Below are 16,769 nucleotides of genomic sequence, written 5' to 3' on the forward strand. Positions count from 1 at the left end.
TGCTTGGCTTTGTATTTGAATTCTATGGCATGTTTTTAGCTAAGAATACAACTGTTATCATTGCAGAATAATGACTCACATGAAACCAGCATTCTTCCATTACTGCAGACTACAATAGCAACAAGGATGACATTCACAATTACTTGGTTTCGTATACAAATATGTCCAGCTCATAATACTCAGTTTTATTACTGTATGAGTAAAGTATTATTTCCCCTAGATACTTCCCCCAGTTTTGAAAGTTAAACAGTCTGTGCAAACACGGATAGAATGCAACATCTCAAACACTTGAATTGCTTTACAGCCACATAATTTCTGTAATGTTAACTCCTTACTCTGCACTCACTGATTTTTAAAAATACTTTTTATTGAGTTTTTTTAGATAACGCTTATAAAATGTATCTCATATACCCAAAAATACATATTCACAACAAAAATTACAGGGGGAGGGGAAACACTACAAAATTTAATCATTCATACATCATGAATTACTTCCTTATTTCTAGTTTCAATCATGTTCCTTTTCAGTTACTTAATAATACAGACTAGCTTAAACTGAAAATATCATGTTTTCGTTCCATACTTTTCTGAACTCTGTACTCTCACTGATGAGTGTAAAAGTATGTATCTGTTTTGTTTATACATGTGCAAACATTCTTTATTATTCATTCTCACTGAGAATATTGCCATTTACAGGTATACAGTAGGTGATCAGAATACTTGATCTCTGTGGTTTTTTTAATTAGGACAAAATTCTATTTTTGTGATTGTATTTTTGTAATAACATATTATTATTATTATTATTATTATTATTATTATCCCACTCTTTTCCCAGGACTGGGACTCTGAGCGGCTTCTCAGCATTAAAAAAACAAGCAAACAAACAAACAAAAAGTACAATTAAAAGCATTTAAAAATAAATAAATAAATGACATACATTTAAAAGAATGACTAAACTAGTCCAACATTCCAGCCTGTCCTTATAGTAATTCCTTAAATGCCTGTTTGAACAGGTAGGTCTTCACCTGCCAGCGGAAAGCCATCAAGGAGGGAGCCGTTCTTATCTCCCTGGGCAAGGAGTTCTAGAGTTTAGGGGCAGTCACCGAGAAGGCCCTCTCTCGTGCCCCACCAACCGTGTTTGTGATGGTGTTGGGATGGAGAGAAGGGCTTCTCCAGAGGATCTCAGAGTCCGGGTTTGTATTTTATGTGCTTGTTTACTATGGCGGGATACAGACCACCCCTTTGGGGCAGCCTGAACCCGCCCCTTTCCCCGACGGATCAGGGCTTCAGCTGCCACAGCGGCAGCCCCGGAAGCCCCGATCCGCCGCTTTTCCTGGCCTTGGGGAAGCAGCAAAATGCCACTTCCCCGTGGCCTGGAAAGGAGTGTCCTTGGGGCTTCATGCCCCAAGGACACCCTGAGAACGGCGGGGAAAGGGAGGAAGGGGCCGCTCGGCCCCTTTCTCTCTGTATCGCTGGTGCAGCTGTTTAAGGGCCACACCAGCGATACACGCGGCAGAAGGAGCCACAAACACCCTGCAGTGGCGCCAGGGCATCACATCCGCGCCACGCCATTGGCTGTGGCATGGCCGTGACATTGTAATGGTGGCACCCATGTAGACAGGGCACCGCCATTACAACGCTGTGGTTACGTGCTAGGGTTGTGGGGCGTCTGGAAAGGACGCCCTGAGGCAACCCTAGCACGTATCCAGGCTGGCACTTTGGCCGGTCTGGATATCGCCTATATCTCCTGTTTTCAAGAGAGTGTGTGAGAGAATGATTGCCTCTGTGTGTATTTCTGAGTGGCTCTTCATCACAGTTGTTGTTATTGTAATTATTATTGATGATTATATTCATTTATACCCTGCATTTCTGCATTTGTTTACAATACGTTAAAAACTATATTTATTGTTTATTGGAACTTTAACTAATATGGTGTTGACTATGATATTGACTAGAAAATGTGATACTTTCATACTGATTAACATATTGGCTACAGTACATTTTCCCATTGCCTGTAGTCAGTGGTTTGCTCTTGAAAGAAAAAAAAAAGAAAAGAAATTTGAAATGGAAAAAAAATTTGGGGAGCACCAAGAAATCTTAGGGGGCTGAAAAAAAATGGGCTTGAGAGCCACATGCAGCTCAAGGAACTACTCCTGATTTAGGACTGCCTTGATCCTGTGCTGGCACAGTGATAAGGTTGCCAGTTTGAAAACTGGACATTAATGGTTCATCTTACTTTAGTGATTGCATTGAAGAGGGAATTTCAACAGTTGTTGCTTTTTCCTTGGTTATGTGACAAGTATTGCCTGCTAATATTCCCTCTCTTACATAGCTATTAAAAGGAGAGGAGCCCTCTCCAGTTTTCAGGCTGACAACCATATATAGTTGCAATGTCTCGTCTAGACTATAAGAGATTTGGTTCTAACATTACTTGACTTCTCTCATTCCCACCCACTTCTTCACTACCTTTTTTAGCTTTCCTACCAGAAGACCTTAATCAGCAGAATGGTTTTGCTGGATCCTTGCGCTGGTAGATATCTGAGTTCAGCTGGCAAACGGGTGGTCTTCTGGCAGAAGAGCATTACCAACAGTAGAAGAAGCTGATGCCAAATCCTGTCCCTCTACAGCCCAACAGTGTTGGATTTTTTAAAAGCAGATATTCAACTGCACAAATTCCCCACTGGACAACCAACACCAAAAGACACACACAGAGCTCCTAGCTTACACTCTGTATCATGACAACTGCTTCACAGTAATCAGTAGTTCTTATCCACTATACAGCTAAAATTAATTTCTAAATCGGCCTTAGGACCCGAACAGACAGGCCAAAATAAAGCTACTTCAGGTCACTTTGGAGGTATGCTGTTTAAACGACACATGCATCTTAAAAGGCCAGAAGCTGCACCAAAGCTGTGCTCCAGTTCTTAGGACTGGAGTGTGGCTTTAGCACAACTTCCAGCCTCTTAGGATGCATGCATCATTTAAACAGCATACCTCCAAATTGACCCAAACCAGCTTTATTTTGGCCTGTCTGTTTGGGCCCTTAGTTCATTGATTAACAAAACAGTTGGATGGCTATTACACCAATCCACATAAATCCCAATTTACACCTAATTGCAAGGGACAGTTCTGCTGCCTCATCTAATTAATGAGGCCCACATTGGTACCTCTTCAAAGCTAGGACTCTCTTGTTTTCAACAAGATTGCTTGACAGCTCGTCTCAACTCAGCTGACATCTCAAAACTAGTCCATTTTACACTGTATTCAATTGGGTCTACAGTATAGGATTTCAGTAATATGCCAGCTGGGCAACAGTTCTGCATTGGCTGCAAAAAGTGGAACAATGAGTGTGAGACAGGGCTCAAGTTAAAAAAGAAGGGCACTTAACAAAGATGTGATAAAAGTGTTTTGTGACCTCAAGTGAAGATAAAAATAAGGAGGTTCTGGACAAAAACAAGGTGCCCTTTTAGTATGTTTTGGGTATATTGTTTTTGAAACTGAATGCTAATTTGTGTGTATACTGTCTCTGTCATTTAAGTGTAGAATAAAAACTTAATAAACACAATGTGTCTAGTTTCTAGCACATTTTCCAAACTACATATTATCAGTTTCCCGACTGCATAATTTTTCCAACTGCACATTTTGTATACACACTAAAAAAGAAGGAGGAAAGAAGGAGGAAGACTGGGACTACACTACATGCACTTCTTCAAATTCAAATAGTTGACCTTATTCAGTAGGGAAAGACAGGACACTTGCTCTTTTCCAGCTTTGTGTGTTTCTTATGCAAGCCATGACACCAAATATGAGTAGCTGTAACTACTCTTTAAATCATACCTCTATCTTTACCCAGTGGTGTCACTTGGATTGGTGTCACCTTGTGTGGTAACTCATTGACCTCCTCTCATTTCACACCATACGGAATCCTTAGTAATGCTTTTTTGCACTAATGTTACTCATAAATCGTAATTCCCATATACCACTGAAAGTCATGCTAACAGTTGTGACATAAACAACTAGTAAAATTAAAACTATATCTTCAAATTGCAATACCATACACAAAACCTAAATGTATTTATATATACATGGTGAAGATTTGGTTAAAATGTGATGTTTTTAAAGAAAATGTATAAAGAATATTCTTTTAAATTCAAATTTTAAAATTTTGAAATTTGAAATTTTAATTTTAAAAAATTCGTCATCCTCTCCTTTCTCCTCCCACTGAGCTTCACTCCACTCCCAGCATCTCTTAAAGCATTTTAAAGGGAAGCAGGTGAATGCCACAGACCCTGTACCCCCTAATGATGCTACTGTCTTTACCACACACACACACACACACACACACACACACACACACAAAAGCTCTATCATCCACCAAAACTAGAACAAAATTTAATATCTCTGCCTCGAGCCACAGAAACTTTTCTAACACATACTGGACAACTGATGCCCACAGAACAATGAACACAACACCTTTCGAAAAACAAATCAAATTGTTTTCAAGAGATCCCATCTGGAATATTTTATCCATATTCTTGGTAGAATGCTTGCATCTTCTTCAGCCTGCAAAGAAAAGCTCACTGGGTGACTCGGGATAACTGATTTGCAATCAACTTCTTGCAAGTAAACAAATACAAAACCTACAGCATGCTTCCTTAATACCAGTCATATTTAATGATTCTCACTATCAATCAACATCAGTTTATCAGTGACTGCAATCCAATTAAAATACCATTATCTCAATAATCGGATGGAAATTGCTATTACGGCATGTGCTTTTTATAATAGATGTTTCACTGATGAAACAACATGAAAGGGGCAGAGTGAAACTCCTTTGCTTAAAGACATCTTCTCAAATCAGTCCAGTGATAGTCTGTTTAAGTTTTAAAGGAAGTCCTAAAATGGAGTCAGGCAATGTGAACACTTGCATACTGTACTATGGACTGGATCTCTTATTGGCCTTATTTCACATAGCCAATAATAAGATGACTAGTTCATGTATGTCTGAGGCCATGAGGTTTCCAGAACAGAACCTAAAACCTAGAAATGGCCCCAAGGAATGAAATGTTATAAACTGAAGATCAGTCCCAGTTGCTCCTAGCTGGTCAAATACCAGACAGAGAAAATATGTTCCTGTTTGGAAATTATGACAGAAATCCTAAAGGGGCTGCTCCCACAGCAAAGTGAAATGAGGGAATTATTCCTTCTCACTCACTTAGGGAGATGGGTCAAGGAACATTTAATCTAGCCTAGTTGCTCCTAGCCCAAAGGTGGATGCAAAGCAGAGTAGAGGGCAACCCCTTGCTCCAACAACTGGGAAGGTAGGAGTAAGTTAATTAAGTACATAGACCCTCTGGAGACTCTTTATAAATTACCCACTTGGAGATGACCCACAAAAACTGGTGACTCAAAGCCAAGTCCTAAGATCTGGCAACTCTAGCCAATAGTGAGGGATGATGTGAATTGTAGTCCAGCAATATCTGGAAGACTACATATCTACTGTCCATTAATGAACACTTGATCCATCTTCCCCTCTGCCACAGTTCTGTAATTTTTGGGAAAGCTGATTTAACTCCTTAAATTTCACAGTTTATTAAGCTCCTGTATGAAGGAGTAGCGTAATGTGGTGTAGTGATTTCAGCATTGGATTACAACTGGAGACCAGGGTTTGAATCTCTGTCCAGCCATTGGTTACCTTGGGAAAGTCACACTCTCACAGTCTCATAGGAAATCAAAGGCAAAACCCCTCTGAACAAATCATGCCAGGAAATCCTGTGATAGGTCCGCCTTATGATAGCCATAAGTCGGAAAGAATTTGAAAGCACACAACAACAGAGAAAGAGTAATCTGATGTCACATTACTATTTTCTTCTCCCACAAGTAGCATCCAAAGTAGAGGAGGCAAAGCCACAATAAAATATTAGTGTCATAACAAATAGTTTTTCCATTTGTGTATTCCTGGAGAAATAGGAGGAGCCAATAATGATGCAATGTCCCCAACATTTCTTCTTCTAGTGTAAGCTTGCGCCTAGGTCTGAATAAAATATCTACTTTTATTGCCGCATTCAACTTCACAGAATGTAAACAAAATCTCAGCTCTAGCTAATTTGCTTCTTTCCAATTTAGTACTCTTCCTTTCAACAAGGAATAATGAAATGATTTAACTTTCTTTACTGCCAACTTGATTCTTTTAAAAAAATACTAGCTTTTTCCATTGGCAGGCATTCAAAAAAAAAAAAAAGGTACAGTATGCTGTGAAGATTTCCTTTCGTCTCAGTTGCAGTCAAAACTTAGAATCAAACAAGACAAACAAACAGGATGGTTAATTAGGCCAAAGAATTCCATGCTATATTTGAAGCCATAATAAGGAAATGTCTTAACAAAATGGGTCATGCTCATTGCATGCCACTAATTACAGTTGCAAAGCTATACTTAATTAAAGCTGTAAAGTTACACACTTGTAAAGCCGTTTCTGGTTTTTATCAGATTTCATGGGTTTCTCCTATCGTTCCTGCATCTGAAAATATATTTCCTACATTATTTTAGCATGGAAAGCACTCTGTATTGTCTGCTAGAAATGATGCATAACTAATCCTAAACCACACAACTTGCACAGCAAATCTCAAATCCCTGTACATACTTGACTATATGGATTGTACCTAAGCATAATTTACAAACATTAAACTCTAGGTATGAAGGACACATATATGTAAGTAAGTAAGTAGTATTTATTTGGTCAATGACCAACAAAATTTAAAAATTAAAAAAACAACAACACAATACATAAGTACAAGAATGGGCTTCAAAGTAACACAATATAAAATAGAATAAAATAAAATAAAAAACCCCACATATATGTATTTTCAGTACATTTGCTTTCAAGACACTTGCTCCTGTATTGCTTCTTAGGATTGCACTGAATGTTCATCTGTTTTGATTTCTGAGTCAGAAGTACAGTGGGAGCGCCACATTTTCTGGGGTTAAGGGCACAGGACCCCCGTGAAAGTGGACAAACAACAAATAAAAAAAACTTTTTTTAACCTAAGAGAACAGCTCTCTAGGAAACTCTAGGTCCTCCAACACAACTCTGTGGTCAACATCTGCCAGACATTGACCACAGACATGCACTGGAGGACCTATGAATACCTAGAGAAGTATTCTCTCTAGAAATCTCTAGGTCCTCTAGCACAACTCTGTTAGATGTTGACCACGGAGTTGCACTGGAGGACCTAGAGATTCCTATGGAGAACATATTAATCAAATCCATGAACAATCAAATCCACAAAAGTCAAAGCTGCAGATGTGGAGGGTTGACTGTCATGCTTTTGGATGTGAGAAGTGAATGAAATCTAATTCCCTTAACTCTAAGATATGTGAATATTTACCTTTTTTAATCGTATTCACAGCTGTTATCTTTCTTACTTGCTATTACTATGTCCATTTTTCTCAATTAATCAAATGGGAAATATCAGAGATTATATAAAAAATAAGATAAAGGAGAATGATAATTTTGTTTTAATTCATTTTTATGAATCTACCAAAATCTGCAAATTTCTTCATGTTCAGCATGGAAAGAACTTGTAAAAACTCAGGTATGGCAGCAACTGAAACTGACAGACAGATCTATCTAACCTCATTGTTTTGAGGATTTGGCTTTCAGTCATTGTGTATTCAATCATATTAGTGTTTAATTAGTATTGCCACCTTTTTTCCTGAGGGGCTCTTCATCTTTAACACATATATAAAAGGCAGGAAGAACATGGTATTTTCTGTTCTGAAAATGCCTGTACCTGTCGAATTTGGCCAGTGAAGACCAAGGAGACTTTTGCCTCCATTTCATTGAAGAGTTTATATAAAGTTGCAAACCTTTTTATGTAATTTAGACAAAAAACACTTTAGTGTATTTTAAGCTGAATATAGAAAAAAGCAAAGCTTCCTCAAACAGTCCTATAACAGCATAAGATCATTATATTACATTTACATAGCTATTCATATATGATTTAGAAGTCAGTGCCATGAAGACAGTCCAGAATTAGGGCAGTGCTACCTGGATTAGTCACAAGGTGATCCTAGTCATACAGTAAATAGTATGATGTCACAATGTTATGCATTGTATCAGATTTGTGTACATGGTAAAAGCAAATGAAAGCATTTCAGGATGTATTTCCATCTGATTTGGTAGACACTTTTGTACCTTCTAGATAGATTCACCAAAATATTACATGGGGGTGGGGTCCACATTTAAATGTTATTGAAATATCCCATTTTTTAAAAAAAACATCTTCTTTTGGTTCAGCTTTACTGCTAATTTTTTTTATAGACATCATGCAAACATGCACTCATGCACACTTTCTACTTCAAGAAAAAGATTTGCATTTTGTATTTTACATTTAAGAATAAAAATCCATCCACCAAGCAGCAGTCTTCATACATATTCTAGAATTTATCAGCATTTCTCACCTATAAGCTATAGTCCATTTTTTGCCACTGTGCAGCTGGAGAAATCATATTGATATAGTTGAGTTTTCTTGGGATAAAACCCACTGAATTTCTCATCTGTTTGCACATTCAAAGACTGAGACAGTGGCAGAAGCTAAGTCAATAAGTCTTTCAAAGATCAGAGGCTCTAGACTCACCTTGTCTCATAATTTTACAGAAACATCCAACAACCTATGAAAACCCCCAAAATAGTAGGGTCAGTAATTCCTTCTTTGTGTTGACAGATGATGGTGAAGCTCTTTCCCATTGGCTATGCTGGCTATGACCAGTGAGAGTTATAGACCAAAGACATCTGGAAGGCCAGAGTTGTCCATCCTTGCCCTAGCACAACAACAGTTCACAGGAATCCCTAGGAACCCATTGGCATGCCTACATATATTTTATCTACAAAAAAAACAACAACACCTTTATGCCACACTTTATCAAAAATTGTTTCCGAGGTGTTTTCATCCTATATGGGGAATGTAGTTTTACAAGGCTGCTTTGAATTTGCTGATAAATCAGCATAAAACAAGTCTGTAGTATAGACATAAAGGAGGATGAGCTGTGCACTGGTACAAATTACCCACATGGTCATATTAAAACACTCCCAAAGTAGCAGTAACGTGGAACGAAGTGACATAATGTAATTAGGAATATATATCATATGCAAGATAGCTGACACAAGCCTCCTCATAACATGGAGTACAGAAACGCAATATACTTTACCCTTTTCCGCAGGTTGTATGTCAAAATGAGGTTCCTGGAGAAAGAATGTGAAAAAGCTGTGTAGAATTCCAGTACTTTCTGTAAGGCATCCCTTTTAATCACATGAAGGTCACAGTAAGTCAAAGCCCTTACATTAGCACAAGACTGGGCTAGAGTAGTTTCCTTCCAGAAGACATCACCAAAAACATCTCCTTTACCTAGGAGAAATAATAACAATAATATCCTTAGTCAAATAATTGCCAAAGTGTCAAAAATCAAAATAAAAAAGTGAAGTATTTCCAAAAAAGGTCCCACTTTTATTAAAAGTCCTTTTCTCATATTGTGCCATGTTTTGAAAATGCATTTTTAACAATGTCCTTTGCTCAAAGTCCATGGCTCAGAACCAAAAATTATTGTATGCTAGGACAAGTTGCAGGCAAAATGCTAACAGAGTACATCTTCCCTAGACAATACTGTTGGACCAGATCTAAATGTGAAGCCAAGTATGTAAGAACATGTTCTCTGTGTAAAAACATTTTCCCTGGCCCATTCCATGTGGCCAGCCTTGTGTGTAAACTCAAACCTCCACTGTTACTGGCATTGTGTTGACCTCAGATGTCCATTCTGTCCTTGGGAAGGATGGGACAGACAGTGGAGGGTGCAGAACTATTCAGGCAACCCTGCTCAATAGATACAAGTTTGAGGCAGTTTAGCATGGCCTTGTAGTCCCTTTATTATGATAGAAGATAAAGTGTTATCACTTTGCACACTGTTTGCAGAATGCCTCATATTTCATAGGTAGCTTGTTGGTTATGCAGAATTTTGTATACCATGAGTAATGGAATGCAATGCTAGGCCCCCTTTCTCAACCAGTTTGTAAATGTGCAATATATTCAAGCATAAACCCACTAAATCATTATACAGAACAGCATACCTGCATTTATTTTGTTCATTTTCAGAAGCAATGTTGGATTCAACTTGGAAAAGTCAACTAACTCTTAACAAAACAACATGCTTAATCCATTCAATTTAAAATGTAGAGTGTTGCCAGTACTCCATATAGCTCTAATCAATGTATTTAAGGTTTCTTTCTCCTGTGCTTTTCAGTCAAGAAAACTAACTTTTCCTAACCTTTTTCAAAATGCCACTTCTGCTAGACCCTACTATTTAATTTGCTAATTAATTAATTACAGGAATTTGTCAAAGTAAGATGGTTAATTGAATAACAGAATCTTGACTGTCAGCCTTCTGTTAAAACTTCAAAAATAATGTCTTCAGTCTCTTTTTGTTTCCTTTCCTGGCTTAAGAGCTTAATTGGCAAAGTGGATAAAAGTCACCCTGAGATCTTGTTCTCCCACCCATTTTATTTCTATATAATTCCATCTGAATTCAAGTAGTACACCTTGATCTATAAACAGAAGGTCAGATTATCCCTTAAAATGTAGCTGGTTGTCATTTTTAAAAGGTATTTTCTTCATTCATTCAAACCTAGCTGAATTATTTCTCATAAAGAAATGTTGCATGTCAGACATGTTAATCAAAAAATCTAATCAACAGAAATGTTTTCTCCTCAAAGTGTGAGAGGTTCTATTGTCAAATGGTCACTTTCACAAGATAGTGTCTGCCGGCACCTTGTTTTGCCACGCAAGGAAGCCTCAGCGGACAAACTGCAAAAAGAACCAGCAAAAAGCGGGTTCTTTCTGCGGCGCACTCGCGAAATCACAAGGGGGTGCGACGTGCAGACCCTAAGCGTCCGTCGCGTCAAAATAGCGGCAATCCAGTAAAAAGGTCCACATTTCAAAAAATGTTTGACTCATCTTGTGTAATAACTACAGGCTATACTAATAAGCACTACTGTAGTGACACCTACAGAGAAATAGTGTTATAAACTAAAGAAAAAGAGGAAAGAAAAAGCCATATATTCCATTCAAAAATTTGTATACTAGCCCAGTTTATGCTGATTAATTAAAGCCATTAAATATATGCAAATGAAAGTACAGCTTGAATGATATTTCAAAGTATTTTCTAAGGATGCATTTATACTGTAGAGATAATAATATGCAAATGGAAGAACAGTTTGAATGATGGTTCAAAGTACTTACTAAGGGTAGAAATAACGTAGTTGGACACCATCTTAACTTCCATGGCTCCATCTACAGAATTCTGGGATTTGTAGTTTTGTGAGGCATTGGCACTCTTTGGAAGAGAAGTCTAAAGAACTGGTAAAACTAGAAATCCCAGGTTTCTATTAGCTGGAGCTACAGCACCTAACACAGAGTGAAGTTGCATCATATTTACAGTATAGATGCAACCTAGTTTGGGTATTGACAAAGATGTTGCTTGTATGTGAATTATCCATTCTTGGCAGACATGCACATTGGTTTTATTTGTACTCCTACCCTCTCACCACATATTAGCTCCTCTCTTCTTGGTATCCTTGGTTTGTTATAGAAGTCTTCAATCAATTATAGTCTCCTTTTTAAATCTAAATTAGCAAAGTATATTTACCAGGTTCAGAAAAAAGGCAGAATCTTAAAAGATGTTTTGAACTTAGATCCAATGAAATAGGAAGCTATGGTTTAGGATTCTGCTTTAATTTCTTTATAATGAGAAGGAAGAGGCTACATGTGCCCCAAAAAAGGTTGCTCAAAACTAATGGTGTATTTATATAGCTTTTATATTTGCTGTTCTTGCACAATATCATTCTAAATACAGTATTTTTCTTTCTCTATATATGATGATTGGGAGGGGCAAAGATGGTGGAAGCCTGATAAGACGCTGCATTTAGAGCTCCTGTTTTTAAATTTTTGTAAGGTTTTATCAGCTTGTTTAAACCTAAACAGCTGGATTGTTAACTTTGTTTTTGTTTTAAATGCTGTCTAAGCCGATTTTTGACAACCTCCCTTTTATTCTGAGCATTTTATCCTCTAACTTCTGATTGCAACATGAAGCTACGGAAACGTCGGCGTTCCAAAGCTACTACTGACTCAGGCAACAAACCTGAACAGACAAAGATAGACTCCCTTTTTACTAATAGGCAAGAGTCTCCAGTGCTACAAACTGATTTAGAATTAAACAACAGATATACGATTTTGGATTCCTTGCAGGCTGAAGATTAACAGACCCTATCTACTCTGGTATAGGAGTCAGACAGGGTTGTGTGTTGGCTCCTCATCTGTTTAATCTATTTGTAGCTGATCTACCTGCCTTTATGAACACAGTAGACTCTCACCCACCTTCACTGGGAAATGGTCCGCTTTTTGTACTCCAATATGCTGACGATACTCTATTACTCTCTGTATCCCAAGTAGGAATGGTAAGAGCCTTGAAAAGATTTTCTGAATATTGTGACAAATTTCACCTACTGATAAACTTTGAGAAATCCAAAATATTGGTATTTTCTAAGAGATTTGTACCGAGAACGTGGAAGATTGGTAATCAAACAATTGAGCAGGTCAAAAAGTATGTTTACCTTGGTGACCTTTTTCATTTTAACGGGCAATGGAGTAAACAGAGAGATAAAGTAATACAAACAGGGAAAAGATCGTTGGCGGCTATACAATCTTTTTATTATAAAAAAGGCAACCAGGATATTCTAGCAGCCTTAAAAATTTACAAAGCCAAATTAAGACCACAATTACTTTACAGCATATTCACCTGGATTCCAGCCTTTAATAAGGAGATTGAACGTTTGCAGACACATTTTTTCAGGAGGCTATTATCTGTACCGCCATGTATACACCATCTGACTCTCTATGCAGAACTGGGACTGAATGCTCTTGAAACTGAAGCCTGGTTGATGACTTATAGGTTTTGGCTTAAGATACATTTCCAGCCTAATAGATCCAGTCTTTTATGGTGCCTACTATCTGACGTTTACTATGGCAGTTGGGCAAAATTTTATGAAAGTAAACTAATCTCTGTAGGTTTAAATTTGGATTCTCTCCTTTTATTAACTGAAAAGGAGTGTCTTGAATCTATTAGGGTCTGCCTTGTAGAGAGAGAATATCAACTGACATATCCAACTCCTCCCAGAGTGTGTTCTCTAGCGATGCTCAGTATCCCCTCCTTGCAGGGTAAGATACCGGACTATTTTCAAACCCTTTCACTGCTGGTGTTGAAGAAGGCCTTTTTGTTTGCAAGATTGAATGTACACCCCTCAAATGTGACCAGGGGCAGATATCTGCAGACCCCATTTTTGAATCGTATATGTCACTGTGATCAAGCTCCAGATGTTCTCCATCACATTGTATTGCTTTGTCCATTGTATATAATTCCGAGGGAAAAATTGTTAAGAAGGTTATTGGAAACGAATACCTCTTTGAATGGGTTATCAGTGGAATACCTATTGGAAGATCGGAACCCACATATAACCAAGTTAATGGCCAATTTTCTAGTAGAGGCAACAAGAATATGGCTTAAATTTGAATAACAATCCTGAGGTTTTATTGTAAATTTTTATTGCAAATTTTATTGTAAATTTTATGTAAATTTTATTGTAAATGCATGTTGTTTTTCTATGCCTAATAAAGGTTGGCTGACTGACTTTCTCTATATATGAACAGTAGGAGTGTAAAAAATCTTTATATACTGATGTGCTCCTGTATTACTATAATAACAACTTAATTGTTAGTTTTGCATTATATTTATACCATATTCTCTCCTGATTTTGAAATGCAGTCAAACATAAAAATAGTCTTTTTTTAAAGGAAGCAACCTTTAACTCCTTTTAGAAAACTCACACAACTCTGCATTCTTTGTATTTCTAGTATTCTGCCCAAAATAAATAAATAAAAATGAATACCCATGGCAGATTATGACCTCTCTTTCATATTCTAGGACTTACATGTTTCTGAATGCATACGAAAGATTAACAGAGGTGGCAGACATTCAAACAATTTCCTTTTAACTCATATCTTTCAAGAAATTGCTTCTGGGCACACATTCAGATACAATTGCGAGATATTTGTTTCACATATAAATGAGAAAGTCTCTGCATTTTTGCTTCATGAAGTGAAATATTCACTATAGAAACAGGATTCTGCCCACCAAAGTAAAGGCATCTTTGCACCCACTTCAGAAAAGCCCACAGATTCTCAAAAAGAAAAGTCTATTATGTAAGCAGTAGTCTGGTAGTCTGGAATGAGGCTCTATTAAAAGCATAAACCGCATTGACAAATCACACAGAACTTTTATTTCCATATGACGGGCAAAGGAAATAAAGATTACAGACATCAGACACCAATAGTTTGAAATATTGTCTAAGGTTCCAGTAAGAAAAGAGCTGGGGTCTCTAACACAGTACACTCTTACCCCGGGATACGAATGCGCCGCGATACGAAATTTCCGGGTTACGAAAAAAAAAAATAATAAAAAATATTTCCGGGTTACGAAGGTTATTCCGGGTTGCGAATAAAATTTTGGTGCTTTTCGGCGCTATTTTGCACCAAATCGCGGCTTTTCCCCATTAGCGCCTATGGCTTTTTCGGCTTACGAAGCCTTCCGGGTTACGAAAATGGCGGCGGAACGAATTAATTTCGTAACCCGGGGGCCGAGTGTATCCATGGACAGCATGTGCTCACCAACATTATCTTTAGTATGTGCTTGTCCAGGCCCTGTCCTTTTTCATTTTAAAAAAGTAATTATAGCAAATTTAACTGGGATGTTGGGAAGCTGCAAAACAGAGTATTCACTGCCTTCTGTCCACTCACAATATTCTTCTAGGGTCTCAGCTATATCTTCCAACTGTCCTGCTTTGGCAGGGACACTCTGAATTAATCCTCAGTCATCCCACTTTTTCAGTTACCTTTAAAATGTCCCAGTTTCTCTCTCCTCCTATCACTTTCGCCCTTAGTTCTTAGATTACTTCAATTGCTGCAAACTGAGTTTGAAGCACATGAATAGTCTGCACTCCACTAACTCAGCAGGGAGGAGAGGAGAGAAGAAAATGCAGAAAATGCAGAAAATGGAGTTTATCGCACACAAAGACGTCTTCCAACAGGCTTCGTTCCGTCCCCCGGTGCACACCTGTTCACGTCCAGTCCTGACGGGCGCCATTTTTTGCTGACAGAAGGTAGTCTGTCAGGCAAAAATTGTGCCCATCAGGACTGGATGCGAACGGGTGTGCACCGGGGGACAGAACGGGGCCTGTTGGAGGATGTCTTCATGTGTGGTAAACTCCGTTTTCTGCAGGGCACGCGCGCACACGCGCGTCCTCCTTCAGTTCCCCATACATTTAAAATTGCATGTGCGATAAGGTCCCTAGTCTTCTTCAAATCTCTTAACTACAGTGTCTGTTCTGTTTAATGTTTGGAAGGTATTGGAACTCTTTAAGTAACTATAGAAGTTTAGTGTCAATAGAAGTATAGTGTCTAGATTGAGGGAAGTAATCATACCACTCTATTCTGCTTTGGAATACTGTGTCCAGTTCTGGGCATCACAATTCAAAAAGCATGTTGAAAAGCTGGAGCATGTCCAGAGGAGGGTGACCAAAATGGTGAAAAGTCTGGAAACCACCTCCTATGAAGAGAGACTTAGGGAGCTGAGTATGTTTAGCCTGGAGAAGAGAAGGGTCAAAGGTGATATGATAGCCCTGTATAAGTATTTGAAGGGGTGTCATATTGAGGATGGAACAAGCTTGTTTTCTGCAGCTGCACAGCACTGCATGTTCCCACTTAATCTACCAAAAATGTTGTTTGGAGGGGGTTCTGGAAGTAAGCAGACATTCTGGAAGTGAGCAGAAATTAACGTCAAGAAAAGGATTACCAACCTTTGAAGCTTCCAGGAAAAAAATCATTGAATTTCTTCAGCAGGGGAGAGATTAGCAAAATAATGAGTAATCCACACAAATGTATGGCCCACATATTGATCACTCCTATCCTAGGATGATAATTATTATCTAGTGCTGGGGTGGAGAATATATTTCTCTCTAGAAGGACTGCAACTCCCATCAGGTTTCAGTTAAGGTACAAGATACAAGCTAGGAGTGACAAATATCTCAGCTAGGTAGAAGATACAGGCAAGCAGGTTGAATCTCACATCAGGTGAAAATAAAGATGTCGACTATTCCTCTATAATAGGTTTGGGGGCTACACATTTTCCCCCACCAGCATTCTCCCGTGCTTTTAAAAAAAAGAAAAATAAATACTTATTTTTGTTTTCTGAATCTTCAACTTTAACCCTGCCTTTGCATTTTACACGACAGAAAGGCAGTGCCTGCCATAGCACCATCTTTCCATATTTGTGAGGCTACATGTTCCCATGAGGCAAGAGGCTATGCTGATGGCAGCAGTGCTTTTGGTAGAGTTTCCAATGTCAGACAGGCATTTGCTGAGGAACCAGCAGCAATAGCAGAGGGTGATACTGGCATAAGATCTCTCAGAAACAACAGCAGTTAGTACTGTGCAGAAGGAGGCACCAGTAAACCACTACTGAATGTCTTTCACCATGAAAACTCTATGACAAGATCAGTTTCCCTAGACACTCAAATTTAACTAGACACATGAACTAGATTTTACAAAGCTGAAGTACTCTTAGACTAACTGCTGTGCTTGGAAGTCCAAGCACAGTGGTGGCTGAGAATA

At 38.2% G+C, this 16,769-nt stretch overlaps 1 protein-coding gene across 3 annotated transcripts in view; it reads right to left on the reverse strand.

Moving 5' to 3' along the window:
- Positions 1 to 16,769, reverse strand: part of LOC149310581 (voltage-gated delayed rectifier potassium channel KCNH1) — a 346,345-nt gene that overhangs the window by 133,918 nt on the left and 195,658 nt on the right. For all 3 annotated transcript variants that reach the window (XR_016281686.1, XR_016281687.1, XM_089529247.1), the window contains exon 10: positions 9,208 to 9,404. Coding sequence is in view for 1 of the 3 variants with exons in the window: in XM_089529247.1 (XP_089385373.1) it covers positions 9,208 to 9,404 (197 nt within the window). In the remaining 2 variants the exon portion in view is untranslated. The remainder of the gene's footprint in view (positions 1 to 9,207; positions 9,405 to 16,769) is intronic.

Source organism: Sceloporus occidentalis, unplaced genomic scaffold, assembly GCF_023333645.1.
Source record: "Sceloporus occidentalis isolate IW3139 unplaced genomic scaffold, rSceOcc1.0.p SCAF_6, whole genome shotgun sequence".
In the NCBI taxonomy this organism is placed as follows: Eukaryota; Metazoa; Chordata; class Lepidosauria; order Squamata; family Phrynosomatidae; genus Sceloporus; species Sceloporus occidentalis.